Source organism: Ziziphus jujuba, chromosome 6 (assembly GCF_031755915.1).
Source record: "Ziziphus jujuba cultivar Dongzao chromosome 6, ASM3175591v1".
NCBI classification, from domain to species: Eukaryota; Viridiplantae; Streptophyta; class Magnoliopsida; order Rosales; family Rhamnaceae; genus Ziziphus; species Ziziphus jujuba.
This window is the reverse complement of record NC_083384.1, coordinates 6,707,583-6,729,321: the sequence shown is the minus strand read 5'-3', so window position 1 is coordinate 6,729,321 and position 21,739 is coordinate 6,707,583. Positions and strand designations below refer to the sequence as shown.

Sequence of the window (21,739 nt, the reverse complement as noted above, 5' to 3'; positions counted from 1 at the left end):
GGAGCAATTTTGCTGGTTCCCCCCCCCCCCCCCCCCCCCCAATCGGAAAGAGAAAAAGGGGCTAAGATATTTGAAAGAAATTTAGACGAATTTGCGATGCTCTTAAAGTGTGAGAATAAATTGAGACAAATTTGGAGGGGAACATTTTACAGATCCAAAGTAAAAGGAAACCGTTTTTGAAAGCGAAGGAGCTGCTAACTAATAAGTATCAGTTGCAAGAAACACTTCTTATCCCCATACGAATGCGAATAACATCAATTTTTCTTTTGTTAGAATTTTAAAGTTTTCAATCTTCTGAAGTCGTGTTGAATTGGGAATCTATGAGGAAAAAGGAAAAACAAAAGTCCAAAATATTTTACTTTGTTTCAGATGAAAATTATGAAGAAAATAAAAGATATATAAAATGAGACTAAAATGTACACGTTGTATCTTCCATAGAAATATGCAAAGATTTTATTCTCTTCTGTTATTTTCTTTTTCCTTTTTTAGTGGATAACAAGATTTCGAATCTCCTTGTTTCATCCTCAAGGAATCCAAACTCATCATATATCCAGCAACGAGTGTAAACCTGTTGTCTACCTTTGAACATATATTAGTAATATTGCTTGAACATGCTTTGGCATTTAAAAAATATTCCATTCAAAATTCAAACACCTTACTATAATTGAAAAATAATGATGTACAAGCCATCCTCATGCACAACGTATCTCCATATCTTATTTACATTCTCTCGTAATGCATTTCTCTATTTTTTTTTTTTTCTATTATCATTATTATTTTTTCGCCCTTCCAACAATGTACTATAAAAACTGAGGGAATCTTTCTCCCCTCAACTCCTTCCCTAATACTTTCCATCACTCTTTAAACCTTCAACAACTTAATTCACTTGGGAAATGAACCTTTTTATAAAGGGAAATGAACTTTGCTTACAGTTACAACGATTATTTGTGTTTAAATTGCTTGAGGTTCAATATGCATACAGTGTTGATGCATTGTTTCCACCACTGTTATACACAAACCTTAAAAATGGATTTCTTGATCGTGTTGAGAACTAACCAACAGTGTGTTGTTTGCAGCCTTTGGGTCCATAATGCTGAGCAGCTCGCCTCACAATCTTTCTGCACAAGTAACAGTAGTGGATTTCACATGCTCAGCACAATAGGTGATTATTGTTTCCAACCTGTTTATTCATATAATATGGAGGAAATCTATTATCAGTGACAAACTCAAAAATCTTGAGGAAAAGATGAGACCACAACTATCAAGATGCAAATGGTTTGTAACAAAGATCTAGGAAAATTGTAAAGACTGAGAAATTGGACCTTATGATAAACAAGTTTTGACAATATTAAATATTTCTAAACATTAGCTACAAGAATTTAACCATCTTTACTTGTTCAAGGAAACCTTTAGAATACTTATTTTGAACTTGCTTGAAGCAAACACCTTCAATACTCACCTTTGCATTGAATTGTCTACAATTAGGGCATGGTCGAACAAGTTCATCAAAGGGTTCATCTGGAACTTCATCCATATCCAGGTAGGGATTTATGCGCTCTTCCCAGCCCTTAATCATTTCTTGTGGGAACAGATTACAGTTTCCCTCGCTTAAAGTGATAAAAGATTTAGCACTACATTCAGAGAAAAATGAAAAGTCGGATGCTTTATAAACAGATAAGAGAAAAGGAAACACAAACCTGTAATGATCATATCCATCAATAGCCTTATTACAGTGGTAGCAGAAGAACTGGCCACAATTATTACAGACCATTTTGTTACAACCTTCAGTTCGGGAGATTGCCATCTTGCAAGCTGGGCATTGCTTAGAGTCACGGAGTATTTCTTTGACACTAAGAATTTCGTTAATCATCTCAAGTTCCCTTTTCTTTTGGTCATCCTTTAATTGAGATGAGTTCTGTCGTTCCTGCACGTATGTAGTTGAGGATATCTGAACTATGAGAATTTTGGGAAAGATGGAAAGATGACTTTCTTTGTGAGGATCATGGTAAATGCAATGAAAATAACTCATAGACTTGTACAACTTCAACTAAAGCTTTTTTTTATCATAACTTCAACTAGAGCTATGGAGCAAATCCAAGAACCAGATCTATGAAAGTTACCTCCAGGATTTTAAGCTTCAATTCTGGTGTCATGCATTCAACACCTACATGGCGTCGATCTTTGCAAAGTGTACAAAAGCTGAAGAAACATTGTGAGCACTGAGCATGCTGGTCTGCATCCTCTGTGCAGGGTGATTCACATCGTGGGCAATAGACAACATCGGGCATAGACTCAAGTGATTTTTGCAACATTAAAGACTCCCACTGCTCATACTCTTCATCACCAAGCAATCTTTTCAACAAATTGGGTGGAATCATACCCATACATTTTTCGCCAGGGCATTGAAGCTTGCTAATGATGCCTGCCTTGACATGTGTGTTGGAATAAGACTTCATGCATTTGAAGCAAAAGAAATGCAGGCATGGCAGCCTGACAAATTCAGTGCCTAATAGGAACATGAATGGCGTGAAAAAGAGATACAAAAAGAATTGAATAGTCAATTGTTTGGGAGTAACCAAATAAATGTTCAAAACGTATTAAAGTTTCAGAGCACATGAACCAAAAGGAAAAGATGGAATACGAACTATATCAACAGAAAGATATAATAAAAAAGGTACAGGATTTTACCTGCAAACTCACTAAAACAAATGCAGCATTCGTGCAAGTTTCTCTGGAAGTTCTCTCGGAGCTTCTCATCGTTGTATCTTCTGATAAAAGGAACATCGACATCAGGCGAAACACACTTCGAAACAGCACGTTTATCTTCACTGTGTCTTTCACCATAAGGACCAAGCATTATTTCTCTGTCAGATCCGAGATGGGAAAGAGATGAATCGTGTAACCATTCCACCCATTGGTATATCACCTCCTGGCCAATTTGTTCTTTCCATATGGAGTCTAGCATGGAGCAAAGATTCAAAATCCTAATTGGATCCAGCCATCGAACGCATAATGTAAAACACGGCGGTAAGTGGCTGGGGTATGATTTAGGTAATAAACATGTCAACACAATTGGTGGCAGATGCTGAACTTTGAATGAGTATGAATAGCCATCTGAACTATTGCTTATGGTATTATTAAGATCACCAGAAGAATTCAGCTTTGCAGTAACAGCAATTTCACTGGGAACTTCAATGTGTATATGAATCTGCAAAGACCCATAGATCTCAGTCTACTCACTCACATCTATTGGTGAATACAAAGAAGATTTAACTTAAAAGTACTCAAATTGTTGCAAAAACCTGGAAAGTTCGAAGACCGCTCTGTCTGTCGTCGAGGATGAAGACATTCTCTCCATAAATGGACTCCATAGCAAGTAGCTGCAAGAAACTTAAAAGATGTTCAATTGCACATAAAATGTACATATTCACATCAGAAGTCTAAAAAAGCCGAAATTTAAAAAAACAAAATAAAAATTACTTGAAGTTAGCTGAATTACCTCATCCTCCTGTGACAGATCATTGATTTTTAGCTGCTCTTCTGACAACTCTGGCTCTTCAAGACCCATCTGCAACCCTTCCAACCTACTGGAAATATCATTATCATCCACTTCCTTGCTGGACTCGAGCATTTGCTCAATTCCATCTTCTCTCACCTCAATCTCTGATGCCAAACCATTTCCATCTCCTTCCTTCCCTTCTTTTTCTTGCTTCTCTTGCTCCCCATTTTCATGTTCCCTATTTAATCTTTCACTAACACTCATGGAACCCACTTCACTTTCCAAAATACCCACCTCAGAATTTGAAGAACCCACCTCGGATTTCTTCACAAATTGGGGTTTGACAACATTGGCATGCCGATTCCTGGACACCCACTTGGATTTCTGGCTGTTTTTGGAGGTTGTGCGGAGAAAATCTAGGAGGGAAACCCCTTTACTGATGATGTTGGGTTGGAGAATCTCTGTCTGTGTCTGGGAAGTGGAAGAGAGTGAGAGTGAGTAATCAGAATCTAATTCCAGAGCAAGAGGATGATAGTCTTCATGTTCATCGACAGGTTTGAGAATCCAAGATTCATCACTGTCTTCGAATGTAGTATTTCCCTGTTTTCTTCCTCCACGTCCAGTCTTTATCATGGCTTGCTGCAAACTTGAAATGAACAATTTGTACAAAGAGGGAACCTTTCAGTTTACGGAAAAAGAAAAATATTATGGGATTATTTTGTTGATATCACATCAGTTCTTAAAGGCAACTTGATTCCGTCTCGGCAATATTAATTAGTTTACGACATAAAATAAATAGAGCCAATATTGACTTACCTTTTGGTGAATAAAGCCAATATTGACTTACATTAATAAATAGAGCCGCATTATTCAACAAAAAAATAATTAAAAAAAAAAACTTGTAATTTAATAAAGTTACAGGTAATAATCACTGTAACGTGGCTTACGTGATATTTGATTAATATACAGACTAAGCAACAGTCCTCGTTTCATTAATCTCTACTCTCTTTCTAGATATTTTATTATTGTATCTTTTAATCTACTAGAACTAATTACTCTATTCATATGTATTTTGTCATTCTATCTTTTAATCTTTTTAATTTTTTATTTGGAAATAATTCTAGATTAATCTAAAAAAATAATTATTCATGTAACCTTTCAACGCATATATTCTTTTCAAACATTTTAGAAAAAAAAAATAATAACAGTTTAAGATTTTTTTTTAATTTTTTTTTCATTTTTATGCATATAATAATAATAATGAACCCATCTCCAATGCACCGTTTTAAAACGAGACCAAACCACAACTATCTTTCTTAACATAATATATATGAATTTTAATTTATATACTATTTTATAAATTGAAAATATTAAAAGTTATCACTTGTCTAATCCGCATTTTAGTTTTATATCATCAATTACTTGCATTGGAAATATCATTACTTGCATATAAATACAAGTTTATTCTTATAGACGATATCATCCGGCCAATCCTGGAAGTCACATAATTTATATTCGAATACAAGTTGAGTTGTATCCGCATGCTAAACGCCTACGATTAGCTGCAAGAAGGTCGAGCAGCAGATGATTGATTTAACAGACCGCATCACCAATCAACCTTTTTAACAGCCTGGGTGGAAGCATACTTCCATATTTTGTGTCAAGGCATTGAGGCTTGCTTATGATGCCTTCCTAGACATGTACGTCAGAATATGTCCATGCATTTGAAGCAGAAGAAATGCAGGCATGGAAGCCTGACAAATTCAGTGCCTAATAACAAACATTAATGGAATAAAAATAGGACATAAGGAATTAGATGTTAAATTGATGGCAGGTTCAACCCGTAGTACACAATATAAATTTATCATCCATGTATATACTACAAAACATGAATCAGTTCATCAGAAATCTGACTTAATTAAGAAACTAACTTCACTTGTAGCCTCCCTCAGATATACCAACAACTTGAACTACCACCCTCACTTGTAGGATATATTAGCAACTTGAACACAAGTGGACCTTAGATTTAAAACATATTTACCACATACAGGGGCAAACAAGATTGGAACTAATACCAATACCAGTATCACATTGGGGGCTAGTAGGATTTGAATGGTCCTAGTTAGACAATTGAAACTTGATATCCCAGTCCAGATATGCAGCTACTTCTTAAGTATGGTCTATCTAAAAGGACTATTTCTCTAGAAAAAAAATTAGCAGAATTCAATAGGCAGTCTTATTGTTTTGTAAAATTATCTGCACAAAACACTGGCACACAAACAGACACTAAAATGTTTGCATGTTGAGATTGTGCGATCATTAATGAGGATTAAACCTATAAATTGATGCTGGAATTCAGCAGCATGATATTCAAAGGACACATGACTATCATTTTTGTGCTCAATGAAATTTAATAAATCTCTCAGTTTCCCTCGTATAATGCAAACAAATTTTTCTCTGCTTTTCAACAGAAGTTATAGCTTGTCCACAAAGTTTTCCAATGAAAAAGACACAAATCCATAATGCTATTTCTTATAGATTTGCTGGTCACTATGGTGTTATCATGTTGAAGACATTAGGCCAGTTATAGAAACTACTTCCAATAACTCCCAAACCTTATTTATGACTAATTCTCCTTAGACTTGGAATAATTTAATTGTAACAACTTGGCATGAGGATTAACAACTATTTTCTCTACATGTATGAAATCAACAACCCTTTATTTATATGATTTGGTAAATATGGTGACCCTAAACATATGAAAAAAACCATATAGTGAGAAATAAACGTATCATTACCCATATTCAACAACAGTAATACATAAAAATCAACTCCTACAGAATGCATATCAAGCAAAAGTTCAAAATTTCCTGCATACAAATGCAGCATTCATGTAAGTTCTTCTGGAAATTCTCGTGCAGTAAGTTTGTCTGGAAATTCTCGTGCAGTCTTTCATCATTGCAATTTCTTATAAAAGGACTATCAACATCAGGTGAAACATACTCTGAAACTGCACTTATCTTCAGTGTGTCTTGCTCAATTAGGACCAAGCATTATTTCTTCGTCAAAACCAAGACAAGAAAGAGAAACTGCGGAACCATTCCACCCGTTGGTATATAACCTCCTGGCCCATTTGTTCCATCCATATGGAGTCCAGCATGGAGCAAAGATTTGAAATACCTAAGAGAATCCAACCACCGAACAGAGAACATAAAATGGGGTGGTACATGACCTGGGTATGATTTAGGTAATAAACACGCCAACACAATCGGTCGAAGATACTGAACTTTGAGTGAGTATGACAAGTAACAGAAATGCCGCTTAAGGTCTTCAGATCACCAGAAAAACTTGACTTTGTAGTAACAGTAATTTCATTAGGCAGTTCAATGTGTATATGAATCTGCAAAGACGCATGGCTGTCAGACTATTCACATCTTTCCTCTTTCCTGAATAGGAAGAAGATTAAGTCTAAAGCAATAAAGTTATTGCAAAACCTGAAAAGACAGAAGGTCTCTCTGTGTTTGTCAAGGACGAAAACATTCTCTCCACAAATGGACTCCATAGCAAGTAGCTGCAAGAAAATTAGAGATGAGAGAATGCAGGAACAACAAGAGCAGTTATAATGTTCATACCTATAAAAGGCATAATATTCCTGTGTCAAAGTTAATGTTCAAATCAATTCAATGTTACTCTTAGTAATAAAAATTAAAAAAATGAAAAAGAAGATGCCTCCTCAAAGTTAACATTTTTAACATAAAAATTTCATTAACTGAACCAAGCAGAGGTGAAAGGGAAATTCAAGATTTCAGATTCCATATGAATATGAAAAAGAATAATTAGCAGCTGAAACTAAAATACAAATGAGCACTGAAGAATGACCACAATAAGGCGAAAACATGTAGCCAATATGAATTTACAGAAATACCTCATCCTCTTGGGACTGATCATTGATCCTCAGCTGGTCCTCTGACAACTCTGGCTCTTCAGCACCTAACTGCAACATTACCAATCTACTGACTATATCATCCACTTCCTTATTGGACTCGAACATTTCTTCAATTTTCTCTTCTCTCATTCCATTATTCGCCGCCAAGTTCCCTTGCTTTTCTTGTTCCTCCTCTTGCTCCTGGCTTTCGTCATGATCTTCTTGTTTCTCATTCACTCTTTCACCAAAACTAAAACCCACCCACTTCACCATTCAAAGAACCCACCTCAGTTTTCTCCGCAAACTGAGGTTCGACCCCCCAGTCAGTTGCGGCGGCAGTGGTGGATTCGGGATTCTGTAGCAGCCGCCGAGAAGAAGTCGAACATACTGAAGGCGCCGAACCAGAATCCAGAGTGGGAATATGATCTCCTTCACCAACAGGTTTCGCAATCCAGGTCTCGTGATCGTCGTGGAATCTGAGATGGCGTCCATGTCTTCTTCTTCTTCTTCTTCTTTCTCCTCCTCCACCAGTATTCATCATGGCGGCAAAGTCACACTAACAAACACTTCGCGCGAGCGCTATGGAAAATCGAAAATCGTTGCAAGCAAGTGTTAAAAAGGTTACCGTTCATCCGACTAGTGTTTAACCGTTAATAGCCGTCTTAGGATTTGACATAACGGTATATATATTTCACTTTATATTCTAAAATTATATGCATTCATATGTATTTTGATTTTTATTGTTTTACCTTCTTTTTTCTTTTTTTTCTTCCTTTTAAATCAATCAATAAATAAATATCCCTTGGAAGTTCATTCTTTATGTTCCAACTCTTGTCATATAAAAATAAATAAAATTAAAATTAAAATGTATAAAAATTAAGTATTTAAGTAATGTTCCTTCAGGAAAAGGAAAAAAAAAAAGAAAAAAGAAAAAACATTGAAGTAATGCCATATTATGTCCGTAAGCAATCTTACAGCCTCAAGAGGCTGCTAGTGGCTACATTAAGGTATAGATCTACGTGCATCATAGCAAAATTATATTATATGTTATATACATAATTCATATCATAATATGTTTATAGCAAACGCAGTACAAACTCCAAAGGAAGAAGTATGCAATTCCTTCATGGGTTCTCAACAAGTATATTGAATCCTCTTGTAATCAAGAACTTTGTTAAGAGTTCTTATCTTTTCCCTCACAATATACCCAATACCCGTGGTTGTTGTCATTTAACATATAGTGGAAACATTCCTTAAACATCATACATATAGTGGCAAAAGAGTTGACCCAAAAAAAATATATATATATATATATAGTAGCCATTCCCATGAACAAAATAAGCTTCATCTTTTTCGTTCTCATTTATTTATTTTATGTTTTTCATCCAATAATGGACTATAAAACACCGGTGGATTCTATCCCGAAGGTTTCCCCTAACCTTTCCCACTCTTCAAGTATCCTATCGAATCCATATGGTCTCATTCAACCGTTCCCACAGCTATTGACATACAAAATCCTTCAGACAAATCCTTAATCGTGTTAAAAACTATCCTACTGTGTGTTGTTTGCAACCTTTGCGTCCATAATGCTCTGTGCTGCGCCTCACAACCTTCCTGCACAAGTAACAGTAGTGCATTTGGCATGCCCAGCAGAACAGATGATTATTGTTCCCAACCTGTCAATGTGTTAAGATGGGGAAAGAAATCTCTTATAAACCATGCTGACAAAAATTCCAAAACCTTGAGGAAAAAATAACATCATGCAAATTGAAAGATAACATTATCACCTTATTTATATAAAAATAATAATAATAATTAAAAAAAAGAAAAAGAAAAAAAAAAAAAAAAAAAAAAAAAAGAGATTAAGAAACATTCGAATTAACCACATGGAGCAAAGAAAAATGCCTCTACATGAAGCCCAAAAATGAAAATGGCAGGGAAGTGTATTTTCTAAGCTTATTTCAGTACTAGTAAAATTGTTTTCTTCTTGGTTTGCCCATTTCGAACTCTGTTGATGCCCTTGACAGGATATATATGATAATTGGATTTGAAAGGTGTAAGCATAAGAGAATATTTTATTTTAACTATGCTATTCCCCTTGGCAAAATTACTTTCTCTTTCTTAGAGCATTTCTAGGTTTTGTTGATGCCCCCGACCTAAGGGACAATTTGGCATTGAGGGCCCTCGAATAATTATAAAGTATACTTGCGATCTTTCCTGTTTTATTTAAATAAATTTTCTCATCAACTATATTTAGAGATAAACCTGTATATTCCATTTAAATTATTTGTACTTTAAGAGAATGTCCTACAGACCAAAAGCATACATGAACACAGTTTCTGAAAGATGTACAATAAGACAGAGATAACTAATCAAAATAGGAAGCATTAGAGGGAGATTTTAGTATCAATTTTCAGAAGATGTTTTATTAAGCAAACATAAAGTTACCAAATAAACTCTTATACTTGTTTTCAGCGAGCTTATTTGCGGTTCTAATAAATTTTATCCATTTATTTCAGCAAGTCCATTACCAAATACCAAACAAAAATAAACATCATCCACATGGTGCATCCAGTGTTTACTCACCTTTCCGTTGAATTGACCACAATTAGGGCATAGTTGACCATGTTCAGCAAAGAGTTCAGCTTGTATCTGACCTAAAACCTGGCGGGGGTTTATATGCTCCTCCCAGTTCCGAATCATTTCCTGTGGGAAAAGGTCACATGACCCCTCCCTTCAAGAGATAAAACATTTAGTGGTTGTATGTAGAGTTGGATATGAAATTCATACAAAGAACAATGATATAGATGCATCCGAAACAGATTGAAAACAAATGACAAACCTGAAATGATCATATCCATCAATTGCCTTGTTACAGCGGTAGCAGAAATACTGCCCACAGTTATTACAGACCATCTTGTTACAACCTTCAGTTCGAGAGATTGCTATCTTGCAAGAGGGGCATTGTTTAGAATCGCGAAGTATTTCCTTGACACTGAGAAGTTCATTAATCATATCACGTTCCCTCTTCTTTTGGGAATCCTTTAATTGAGTTGAGTTCTGACGCTCCTGCATAAATGAAGTTGGTAATTAAACTGGGAAAACATGATAAAGGTTCAGAAGAGAAGGGAAAGCTGGAACAATGCCCCCACATTTAAATATTTAAACTAATAGGTTCCCACAGTCAGAGGATCAATATTTAACAGCAAATGCAAGAACTAGTTATACAAAGACAACTCTATGACCACCAATTTGGCAGTCAAATGAATTCCTGGTTTCACAAAATGATAAAGCTAACCATATCTTAGCAGACGCAGGGAAACAAACAGTAGATGAAAAAAGAAAATGCGAGATATAAATCCGTAAACTTTACCTCCAAGATTTTAAGCTTCATTTCTGGTGTCATGCATTCACCACCTACATGGCGTCGTTCATTGCAAAGCGTGCAAAAGCTAAAGTAGCACTTTGGGCATTGAGCATGCTGGTCTTCATCTTCTATGCAGGGTGTTTCACATCGTGGGCAATAGGCAACATCAGACATTGACTCAAGTGTTCTTTGCAACATTAAAGACTCCCACCGCTCATACTCACCATCACCAAGCAACCTTTTTAACAGACTGGGTGGAAGCATACCCCCGCAGTTTGCATTAGGGCATTGAAGCTTCATTATGGTGCCTTCATTGACATGTATGTCGGAATATGTCTTCATACATTTGAAGCAGAAGAAATGCAGGCATGGAAGCCTGACAAATTCAGTGCCTGATAACAAACATTAATGGAGTGAAAATAGGACATAAAGAATGAGACATTAAATTGATGACAGGTTCAACCAGTAGCGCACAGGATAAATTTAGCATCCTTGTATATACTAGAAAACATGAATCAGTTCATCAGAAGTCTGACTTGATTAAGAAACCAACTTCACTTGTAGACTAGACTATTGTTATTAGCCCCCCCTCACTTGTAGATAGACCAGCAACTCGTACACAAATGGACCTTAGACTTAAAACATATTTACCACAAGCAGGGGCAAACAAGATTGGAACTAATACCAATACCAGTCTCGCATTGGGGGTTGGGTTTGTAGGATTTGAAAAATCCCAGTTAGACAATTGAAACTTGATATCCTAGGCCTGATATCTAGCTACTTCTCAAGTATGTTCCTCTCACAAAAGGACCATTGGTCTAGAAAAAAAATTAGCAGAATTTAATAAGCACCCTTACTGTTTTCTCGAATTGTTTTCACAAAACACTGCTACACAAACAGACACTAACACGTGTGCATGTTGATATTGTGCAACCATTGATAAGGATTAAACCTATAAATAGATGATGGAGTTAAGTGGCATCATGTTCAAAGGACACAAGACTATCATCTTCGTGATCAATGAAATTTAATAAATCTCTTAGTTTCCCTCATATAATGCAAACAAATATTTTTGCTTCTTTTCAACAGCAGTTATTAGCTTGTCCACAAACTTTTCCAATGATGAAGATAACCACATTCATAAAGCTATTTCTAATAAATTTACTTGTCACCATGGTGTTACCATATCAAAGACATTAGGCCAGTTGTAGAAATTGCATCCAATAATTCCCAAACCTTATTCATGGCTAATTCTCCTTAGACTTGAAATAATTTAATTGCAGCAGCTTGGCATAAGGCTTAACAACTATTTATGAAATCAACAAACCTTTATTTATGTGATTTGGTAAATTTGGTAACCATAAACATATGAAAAAAACCATATTATGACAAATATACTTATCATCAACCATATTCAGCAACAGCAATATATAGTTAAAAATCAAATCCTATAGATCATATATCAAGCAAAGATTTGAAGTTACCTGCATACTCACTAAAACAAATGCAACATTCATGTAAGTTTGTCTGGAAATTCTCATGCAGTCTTTCATTATTGTAATTTCTTATAAAAGGAATATCAACATCAGGGGAAACACACTCTGAAACTGCACGCCTATCTTCAATGTGTCTTACTCCATAAGGACCGAGCATCATTTCTTCATCAAAAGCAAGATGAGAAAGAGAAGAACTGTGTAACCATTCCACCCATTGGTATATAACCTCCTGGCCCATTTGTTCCATCCATATAGAGTCCAGCATGGAGCAAAGATTTGAAATTCTAATAGAATCCAACCACCGAACAGATAACGTAAAATGGGGAGGTAGGTGACTTGGGTACGATTTAGGTAATAAACATGTCAACACAATCGGTGGAAGATACTGAACTTTGAATGAGTATGAAAAGTAATCAGAATTGTCGGTTATGGTCTTCAGATCACCAGAAGAACTTAAGTTTGTAATAACAGTAATTTCATTAGGAAGTTCAATATGTATATGAATCTGCAAAGACACATAGCTGTCAGACTATTTACATCTTTACTTTTCGCTGAATAAGAATATTTAATCTAAAGCAACAAAGTTATTGCAAAACCTGAAAAGACCGAAGGTCTCTCTGTTTGTCGAGGATGAAAAGATTCTCTCCATAAATGGACTCCATAGCAAGTAGCTGCAAGAAAAATTAAAGATGAAAGAATGCAGGGACAACAAGAGCAGTTATAATGTTCATACAGAGAAGGCATAATTTTCCTACAAAGTTACTGTTCACTATCTCTAGAATTTAGCATTTCCTGCTAGTAGCACAAATCAATCCAATGTTCCTACCACTGATCCAAAAAAGAAAATAGATCCTCAGAGGATCAAACATTATCTCACATGAAAATTTCATTAACTGAACAAAGTAGAGGTGAAGGGGAAATATTTCAGATTCCATGTGAATAAATATCTAAAAGAAATTTATAATCAGCAGCTGAAACTAAAACACAAATGAGCACTGAAAGAATGGCAACAATATAGTGAACACATATAACCAATATGAATTTACATAAATACCTCATCCTCCTGCAACTGGTCATTGATCCTCAGCTGCTCTTCTGACAACTCTGGCTCTTCAGCACCCAATTGCAACTCTGCCAATCGACTGACAATATCATCCACTTCCTGACTGGACTCGAACATTTCTTCAATTTTCTCTTCTCTCATTCCATTCTTCGCCGCCAAATTCTCTTGCTTTTCTTGTTCCTGGGTTTCTTCGTGATCTTCTTGTTCCTCACTCGCTCTTTCACCAAAACTAAACCCACCCACTTCACCATTCGCAGAACCCACCTCAGAATTCGAAGAACCCACCTCAGATTTCTCCACAAACTGAGGTTTGACCCCACGGGCACGCCGATTCCTCGAACCCCACTTGGGATATCTATGGTATTTCGGGGTTCTGCGTAAGGGTACCTTGGTAGCGGCGGCAGTGGTAGTAGATTCGAGATTCTTTTGCGGCTGAGAAGTCGAAGATACTGAAGGCGACGAACCAGAAATAGAATCCGGAGTTGGAATATGATCTTCTTCACCAATGGGTTTCGGAATCCGAGCCTCGTGACCTTCCTCTAATCTAGGATGGCGTCCCTGTCTTCTTCTTCCTTCTCCAGGATTCATCATGGCGGCAAAGTCACAACTGTAACAAACACTTTGCGCGCTATTACAAGAAAAAAAACTAAACAAAAAGAAAAATGCATGGAACCTGTAACTGTTGATATATGTTTTCATTGCTCATTTCTGCCGCTGAATTTTCGTTAATGAATTTCGATGGGAAAAAAAAAATTACTAATTTTATTGTCTTTTATTTTTTTAAAAAAATAATAATAACTATAATTTATAATTTATAAAACTCAGAGATTCTTTTTTTTTTTTTTTTTTTTGAACATACACTCAGAGATTCTTTATCCTTGAACTTTTTTGTCTCATATTAAAACGAATAAAGTTAGTGTTTAGAATTGTATAAAAATTAATTATATAAAATTTGAAAGTAATACCATATTCTTATGAAATTTTTCATTAAATTTTAGATAAATTCCTAATTTATTATTTTTTTCTATGCTAGATTTATGTTATGAAAGCTATTATTACAACACAACCCTTATATATTTTGCTTTTGTTTTAATATAATATATTTTGTAAAACTTTAATCATAACATTAAAATTCGACTAATTTACCTTTTTTTGAATTTTTTTATTTTCACTTATATATAATTTATTTCTAAGAATTTTGAAAAAAAAATGCACACATAAATACATATACATAAATACACATACAAATACATATACATATTTTTTTTTTTAAAAAAAAAATCTTTAAGATATTGATAGTAAAATCTCCATTTTCTTTATTAAGAAATTATATATAATGATAATGATAATCTTAGATACAAATTTAAGTGTTAAATTTAGTATATCTGAAACTATTTTTTTAAAAAAGTAAAAAAAAGTTAATTGTAGGTTTGAACATATTACTTTGTTCGTTAATTTTCATTAATTTCATTTTTGTTTTATATAATATTATTTTTTAAAACTCTTACTCATAAAATTAGAATTCACCAAATTTACCCTTCCTTTGACCTCCCCTTTTTTTTTTAAACTTATATATGTATATATATATATATATATATATATTTTTTTTTTTTTTTTGATTTCTAAGAATTTTGAAAAAGGTACACACAAAAATATATATACATATTTATTTTAAAATTGCTAAATCTTTAAGATATTCATACTAAAATCTCCGCTCCCTCTATAAAAATATAAACATAATAAGAATAAGTTATGTATAGAAATTATGATTGTCATAAATATAAATTTAAAATTTAAGTTTAGTACATTTAAAACTAACTTTTAAAAGAAAAAAATTAATTATGAATTTGATCATATTATTTTTATACATTAATTTTTATTATTTTTCATTTTTAATAAAGTTTAAAAGAATTTTATTAAGTGAAAAATAAATGGATTAAATTTTAACTTTATTATTAGATTTTTTTAAAATTAGTTAAAAGAAAAATGAAATACAAGGGAGTTATATTATTCATAGTAAAATTATAATATTAAAAAAATAACAAAGTAGGAGAGATTAAAGTGATATTTACTCTTAAATTTTCAAATTACCAACTTTATTATTATTATTATTATTATTATATACACTTTTTTTTTTGGTGAAAATTACCAACTTGATCTTAATTATTAGTTTTTGTTTTCGAATATAATGTTCAAAAATGATATAAACCTCTTAAAATTGATATGTTTTTTTATACGCTAAACGACGTCGTACCTATCTTCCACTAAGTCTCCCAAGCTCCGTCGGTCTTCTTCTGTCTCTCTTGTCGTCTTTTCCGCCTTGCTCTTCTCTTTGGTCCACCACCTTTGTGTTTTAGGGTTTTAAAAAAAACCAATAATAATAATAACAATAATTTGAATTCAATAGAATTTCAAATTCGATAAAATGCAAAGTAATCTTAGTTTTCTTTGCAAATGAGGAATTTCGGGTGAAATTACCGTGGTTTAGCAAAAACCCGTAGCTGCTAAACAGTGTAAGTTCCATTCGGATGGAATTCTATTTATATATTTATTTATTTATTTTTTCAATTTTATCATGAAAATGTTTATTCTAGATGGATTTGAAATGTTGAACTTGATAATTTTTTCTTGTTAATGTGGGTTTTGTTCATAAAAATATGTCTTTGTGGATTTGAGCTTTGTGAAAATCCATGTGGGTCTGTATTGGGATGTCTGTTTTGACTGCCAAACTCTGTTAACTGATATGGGTCCTTGGATCTCTAATGGTGTGCAGCTAACAGTGAATTATAGAGGAAAAAAACATGAGCTTTGTGGACTCCACTAAGCCTTTCTTGATGAAAAGTGGTATCTTGGTTAGACAATGCTGTTCTCACTGTTGCTCCTAATTGATAGTAATGTAGCTATGTTCTCATTGGCATATAATGTATTTGGTGGTTCCAATGCTATCTTATTGCGTCAAGCGCTTTGTGTGGGAGACAATTTTTGGTTTTGCCTGATGTATATATTACTGAATATTTACTATTGCATGGTGCTTTGGCAATTTACGATTTATTTATTTATTTTTTCTTTTTTTTGTTCAGATGCTGAAATTGGCTGTTATGAAGTGGGTGATCTTCGTGCAATTTTGTTAGCATCACAAGCAGATGTTTGCCTGCCTATTGGTCTAATCTGGTTTGCAAATTTTGAGTATGGCTAAAATGATTCTTGGATCATCTGCTTTGAAGCGGTCTATATCAACTTTGCCTAATCTCAGTGAGAGAGTTAAGCAAACAGGTAAAGTTCATTACCTTTGAAATCGAAGCATATGAATGGCTTTTGTAAATATATGATTTTACTTATGTTTTCATGTATTTGGTTGGCATTGTCAATTCATAATGGTAAGTTTGAAATATTTTCTTATATATATCGTGTTGACCATGTGAAGTCCTGTTCTAATTATGATCTTAACTCGGCAGAGAGTCAGATAGTTCAAATGTTCAGCTTGCCTAGTCTAGCAGGTGAAATGCAAAACTCACCCATGAATGCTAAGATGTCAAGGAAGGATCCTTCAGTTCGGATATTGGATGAAAGGTTCATAAGGATCCTGAAAATATTCAAGTGGGGACCTGATGCAGAAAAGGCACTGGAAGTTCTAAAGCTGAAAGTTGATCATCGGTTGGTTCGTGAGGTCCTGAAAATAGATGTTGAGGTCAACGTTAAGATTCAGTTTTTCAAGTGGGCTGGAAAAAGAAGGAACTTTCAGCATGACTCAACTACGTACATGGCTTTAATCCACTGCTTGGATGAAGCAGGACTGGTTGGTGAAATGTGGAAGACTATCCAGGACATGGTTCGGAGTCCATGCATTTTTGGTCCTGCTGAACTCTCTGAACTCATCAGAATCTTGGGAAAGTCTAAGATGATGAACAAGGCTCTATCCATATTTTACCAGATAAAAGGCCGGAAGTGCAAGCCAACTGCAAATACTTACAACTCTATGATCTTGATGTTGATACAGGAAGGTCACTATGAGAAAGTCCATGAGCTTTACAATGAGATGTGTAATGAAGGCAACTGTTTACCAGACACTGTTACATACAATGCACTTATAATAGCATTTAGGAAATTGGGGCGTGATGAGTCTGCCATTAGGTTGTTTGACGAGATGAAGGAGAATGGGTTACAGCCTACTGCAAAGATTTATACTAACTTGATGACGATATATGTTAATTCAGGTAAAGTAGAGAAAGCTTTAGATCTCATGAAGGAGATGAAAGAGAAGGGATGTCCTCCTACTGTCTTCACTTACACAGAACTGATAAAGGGGCTTGGTAGAGCTGGAAAAGTTGAAGATGCCTATAGCATATATTTGAAAATCCTGAAGGAGGGATATAAACCAGATGTAGTGCTCATAAACAATTTGATTAACATTTTAGGCAAGGCACGTCGTTTGGAAGATGCCCTCAAGATTTTTGAGGAGATGAAGTATTTTCAGTGTATGCCTAATGTGGTGACATACAACTCTATCATTAAAGCTTTATTTGACTCCAAAGCTCCCACTTCTGAGGCTTCTCTGTGGTTTGAGAAGATGAAGAAAAATGGTGTTGTTCCAAGTTCATTTACCTTCTCAATTCTTATAGATGGTTTTTGTAAAACAAATAGAGTTGAGAAAGCTCTTTTGCTTCTTGAAGAGATGGATGAAAAGGGTTTTCCTCCATGTCCAGCTGCCTATTGCAGCTTGATCAATAGTCTAGGAAAAGCTAAACGGTATGAAGCTGCAAATGAGTTATTTCAAGAATTGAAAGAGAATTATGGATGTTCAAGTGCTCGGGTATATGCTGTGATGATTAAACACTATGGAAAATGTGGGCGTCTCAACGAAGCTGTGGATCTATTTAACGAGATGAAGAAACTTGGATGCAACCCTGATGTTTATGCTTATAATGCCCTTATGTCGGGGATGGTAAGGGCTGGCATGGTAGATGAAGCTCATTCCTTACTCAAGACCATGGAAGAAAATGGTTGTGTTCCAGACATAAACTCACATAATATCATCCTAAATGGCTTAGCTCGGGTTGGCGGCCCGAAGCGGGCTATAGAAATGTTCACAAAGATGAAGCAGTCTAAGATTATTCCTGATGCAGTCTCTTACAACACCGTTCTTGGCTGTCTCAGCCGAGCTGGTATGTTTGAGGATGCTGCAAAGCTGATGAAAGAAATGAATTCCAAAGGTTTTCAGTATGATCTTATCACTTACTCGTCAATATTAGAGGCAGTTGGCAAGGTTGATGAAGTCTCTAATCGTATCACTTTGTGATAAATGATCTGCTGTTGTATAGTTCTTGTTCTTCAAAAGTAAAGTTTAAAACTCCCTGACTCAAAATTTTTGAAAATTCTTTGATTTTATACTCCTTTTTTTTAAGAACTTGTTAAGTGTAATATTTCACGAAACAGATATATGGTAGCAACAAATATGAATGGCCTGTATTTTTCTAATTGAATGTCAAATATACATCCTTGTACATATAAATATTGAATATCATAATTAACTACATGTAGTGATATTCTAAATATATATTTACGTTGAAAGTGTTTTATTTAGGTTTTCATGTTGCCGCCTTGAGGGGTTTCTCAAGCCCAACTTTACTTTTCAGTTGCCCAATCGCTATGATAATGCTCAAGTATACAATAAAACTGTTCAAAGCACAAAAACTGGTCCACCCAAAAAAAAAAAAGGCATAAGAACTATTAAATCGTACATCATATGGTCAAAGGTAACTTATATGTCCATCTCGAAAAGGTAACTTGGTAAATACACCAAAAAAAAAAAAAAAAAAAAAAAAAAAAAAAGAGTTAAAGTGAGTTTTCTTTTATGATGATGCACTGTTGTTGAACTTCCAAGCACTGTTATGTACTTATTCACCAAAACCAAAAAATAAAATAATAAAAATAAAAAATAAAATAAAAAATGAAAAAGCACCATTATGTACTTATTTACCCCAAAAAGATTAAAAAAAGGAAAAAAGGAAAAGAGCCCTATTGTGTACTTTTCTTTTTGCTACACTATGATTACAATCTTGAATTTCATAACAGCAAGTGGTTTATGTCCAAAATTGCCTAAGCATGATGTAGATATAGATTTATAACTTACTATAATTAAATAAAACCTTTTAATTTATTTAAAAAATTCGGATGTAAAAGAATGTTTATTATACTTATAGAAGGTAATTGTCACCAACGCATACAAGACTGGTGATGTTAACAATTATTGTTACAATTTTTTTTTTTTCCAAATACCTTTTCTACTTTCTCTACTCTTTTCTTTATGTGTCATACATGATTATTAGTCTAAGAAAGCATTTTACAATAGTTTAGACCTTGTAGCACTTAATTGAATTAAACAATATACTAATTAGAGTGAGTGAGCACTTATAGAAAATGAGCTATTCTAATTATGACGTCCACTAGTAATTATTGTTATTATTATTGGGTTAAAAAAAATATTAAATTACAATTTATATCATTTTTGCTAGAGAATAGGAAGCATCATAAACGCATATGATCTGTTTTTTTATATATGCATAATTGAGTTGGATTGTTGATCCCGGTCAAAATCAATTAAAGTTCGAATGCCCTTATCAATGAGCTAATACATGACATAATCCAAGTAAAAATGATTACTTTAAATAAATACTGCTAATAATGGATCAACAATATTTAGTAAATCAATCCCAAATGTAATTATTAGGGGAATAATCATTAGTCATGGAAAATAGGATTGTGAAAGGAATCTACATAATGGTTATGTACAAGTATTTTGTTGCATGTGGAAGTTATATGGTGTTAATTTTACATGGTACATCATGATTTTTGACATTTCTATAGTGTATAGCTCTAGGCACCATAAGATGGCACCCACAAGGGAGACAAATTATAGATATTGTTGAGAATTGGAATATTTTGGGACCTTTTTTTATCCGGTAAGAAGAATATTTTGGGACCTTTGCCCCTTACCTATTTATAGGCCATAAATTATACCACTCCACCACCACCTTATATTATGGGTAGGGGCTGTGGAAAAGATGGAAAAAAAACAATAAGAAAATATTCCAATGCCTTTTCCTTATGACTTATCGAGTACATATATCTAGATATTTTTTATTTTTTTTTTACAATTTTTTTAATTATATTTATTATATTCTACTTGCATTTTTGAAGAAATTATAAATAGGTGTTTAAATTTGATTTTCAATGTTTTTGTCATTAATTACTCATTGAATCACAACATTTGCTTATAATGTTTTTGTCATTACTCCTTACATGGTCACTAAATTAATGTAAATAACTATATTTTTTTTCCTTTTAATTCATGTATTATTATGTTTATATCTATTCATTAATTCCATATATTTTGCACTTACCAAATTCCAACAAAAGAGTTTCAAGCTTATTTATCCAAAAGAAAATATAAATAAAGAGTTTCAAGCTTCAATCTTAAAACATCAAAGCAAAGCACGAATTGATCCACTAGTAAAATACTAGTAAAATTTATATTTAATGGTGATTTCAGGTTCACCCAATCTATAATTAATATCATAAGAAGATAAAATAAAGTATATAAATTTTAAAAATATTTATTGAATGTTGGTTTATGAATGATTGGTTAAGTTAAACAACTTTATCTAAACAATCATATAATGTTATTTTATTTTTCTTTGTCTGGGTGAAAATCATATTATATATATCATAAGGTTTTGCCGTAAAACATACTCTTTGAAGGATGAGCAAATTGACCATCGACAGGGCTGCCTTTTACTTGGAACCATTACCAGAGAAACCAGACTCCATAGGCAAAGTCCTCCATAGGTTAAATGCTAACATCACCGGGCATTTTAACATGTTGCATAAAACGACAAAAAGCCTTCCTCTGAGTAGGTCCGTACACGTGTCAAAGCATGGGGGGTTCATCCTTTTTTTTTTTTTTTTCATTCCAATTGTGACCCCCACTTTCTTCGTCATTGGCAATCATTTCGCAGAGGTTGTTTGATACATTTCGGGGACACGTTGGGCATTAAGTGATTGAGTTTGATGACCAGCCAATCACATCGTAATCATGAATTCGATGTGACCTCGCTCTTGTGCTGTTGAGCTTTCTTTTTCTTTTTCTTTATTTTTTTTAATTTCTATTTTTCAAATCAAAATTTTTTTAAAAAAAAAAAAAGGAAAAAAAAAAAGCAGGAACTCGACTCAGAAGAACTCACCCAAATGTCCAAGGCCTTTGTGCCCATGTTTCTTCTTTTTATTTTCTTTTATTCTTTTCAAATTCATATTTTTCCTACAACAAAATAATTCAATGCTTAGTTGATTTATTATAAGAAAAATAGTTCTAGAAATGTAAGTTTTTTTAAAC

The 21,739-nt window shown here is 33.8% G+C and overlaps 3 protein-coding genes and 1 pseudogene across 8 annotated transcripts; 1 reads left to right on the top strand and 3 right to left on the bottom strand.

Moving 5' to 3' along the window:
- Positions 1 to 35: 35 nt before the first annotated feature.
- LOC107431170 (uncharacterized) lies at positions 36 to 4,209 on the bottom strand. 2 transcript variants are annotated; one of them, XM_016042054.4, is made up of 7 exons: positions 3,500 to 4,209; positions 3,303 to 3,380; positions 2,689 to 3,208; positions 2,121 to 2,506; positions 1,698 to 1,924; positions 1,460 to 1,607; positions 36 to 1,118 (listed from the first exon to the last, which is right to left on the bottom strand). In XM_016042054.4, exons 1-7 carry the CDS (start codon positions 4,130 to 4,132, stop codon positions 1,008 to 1,010), a joined length of 2,103 nt encoding a protein of 700 aa, XP_015897540.3. In that variant the 5' UTR covers positions 4,133 to 4,209; the 3' UTR covers positions 36 to 1,007. The 2 variants fall into 2 exon arrangements, with proteins under 2 accessions (XP_015897540.3, XP_015897537.3); XM_016042051.4 differs by having other exon boundaries at positions 36 to 1,180; positions 3,500 to 4,207.
- Positions 4,210 to 6,200: 1,991 nt separating this feature from the next.
- LOC107431139 (uncharacterized) lies at positions 6,201 to 8,182 on the bottom strand (annotated as a pseudogene).
- Positions 8,183 to 8,753: 571 nt separating this feature from the next.
- Positions 8,754 to 14,086, bottom strand: LOC107431208 (uncharacterized). Its single transcript, XM_016042090.4, has 7 exons — positions 13,342 to 14,086; positions 12,884 to 12,958; positions 12,276 to 12,792; positions 10,798 to 11,183; positions 10,267 to 10,493; positions 10,011 to 10,158; positions 8,754 to 9,100 (listed from the first exon to the last, which is right to left on the bottom strand). Exons 1-7 carry the CDS (start codon positions 14,047 to 14,049, stop codon positions 8,972 to 8,974), a joined length of 2,190 nt encoding a protein of 729 aa, XP_015897576.2. The 5' UTR covers positions 14,050 to 14,086; the 3' UTR covers positions 8,754 to 8,971.
- Positions 14,087 to 15,621: 1,535 nt separating this feature from the next.
- LOC107431166 (pentatricopeptide repeat-containing protein At3g16010) lies at positions 15,622 to 18,910 on the top strand. 5 transcript variants are annotated; one of them, XM_025079479.3, is made up of 4 exons: positions 15,622 to 15,863; positions 16,124 to 16,194; positions 16,431 to 16,623; positions 16,806 to 18,910. In XM_025079479.3, the coding sequence occupies exons 3-4, from the start codon at positions 16,539 to 16,541 to the stop codon at positions 18,644 to 18,646; spliced, it is 1,926 nt and encodes a 641-aa protein (XP_024935247.2). In that variant the 5' UTR covers positions 15,622 to 15,863; positions 16,124 to 16,194; positions 16,431 to 16,538; the 3' UTR covers positions 18,647 to 18,910. The 5 variants fall into 5 exon arrangements, with proteins under 5 accessions (XP_024935247.2, XP_015897532.2, XP_048320432.1 ...); XM_016042046.4 differs by having other exon boundaries at positions 16,124 to 16,202; XM_048464475.2 differs by having other exon boundaries at positions 16,124 to 16,241.
- The last annotated feature ends 2,829 nt before the right edge of the window (positions 18,911 to 21,739 follow it).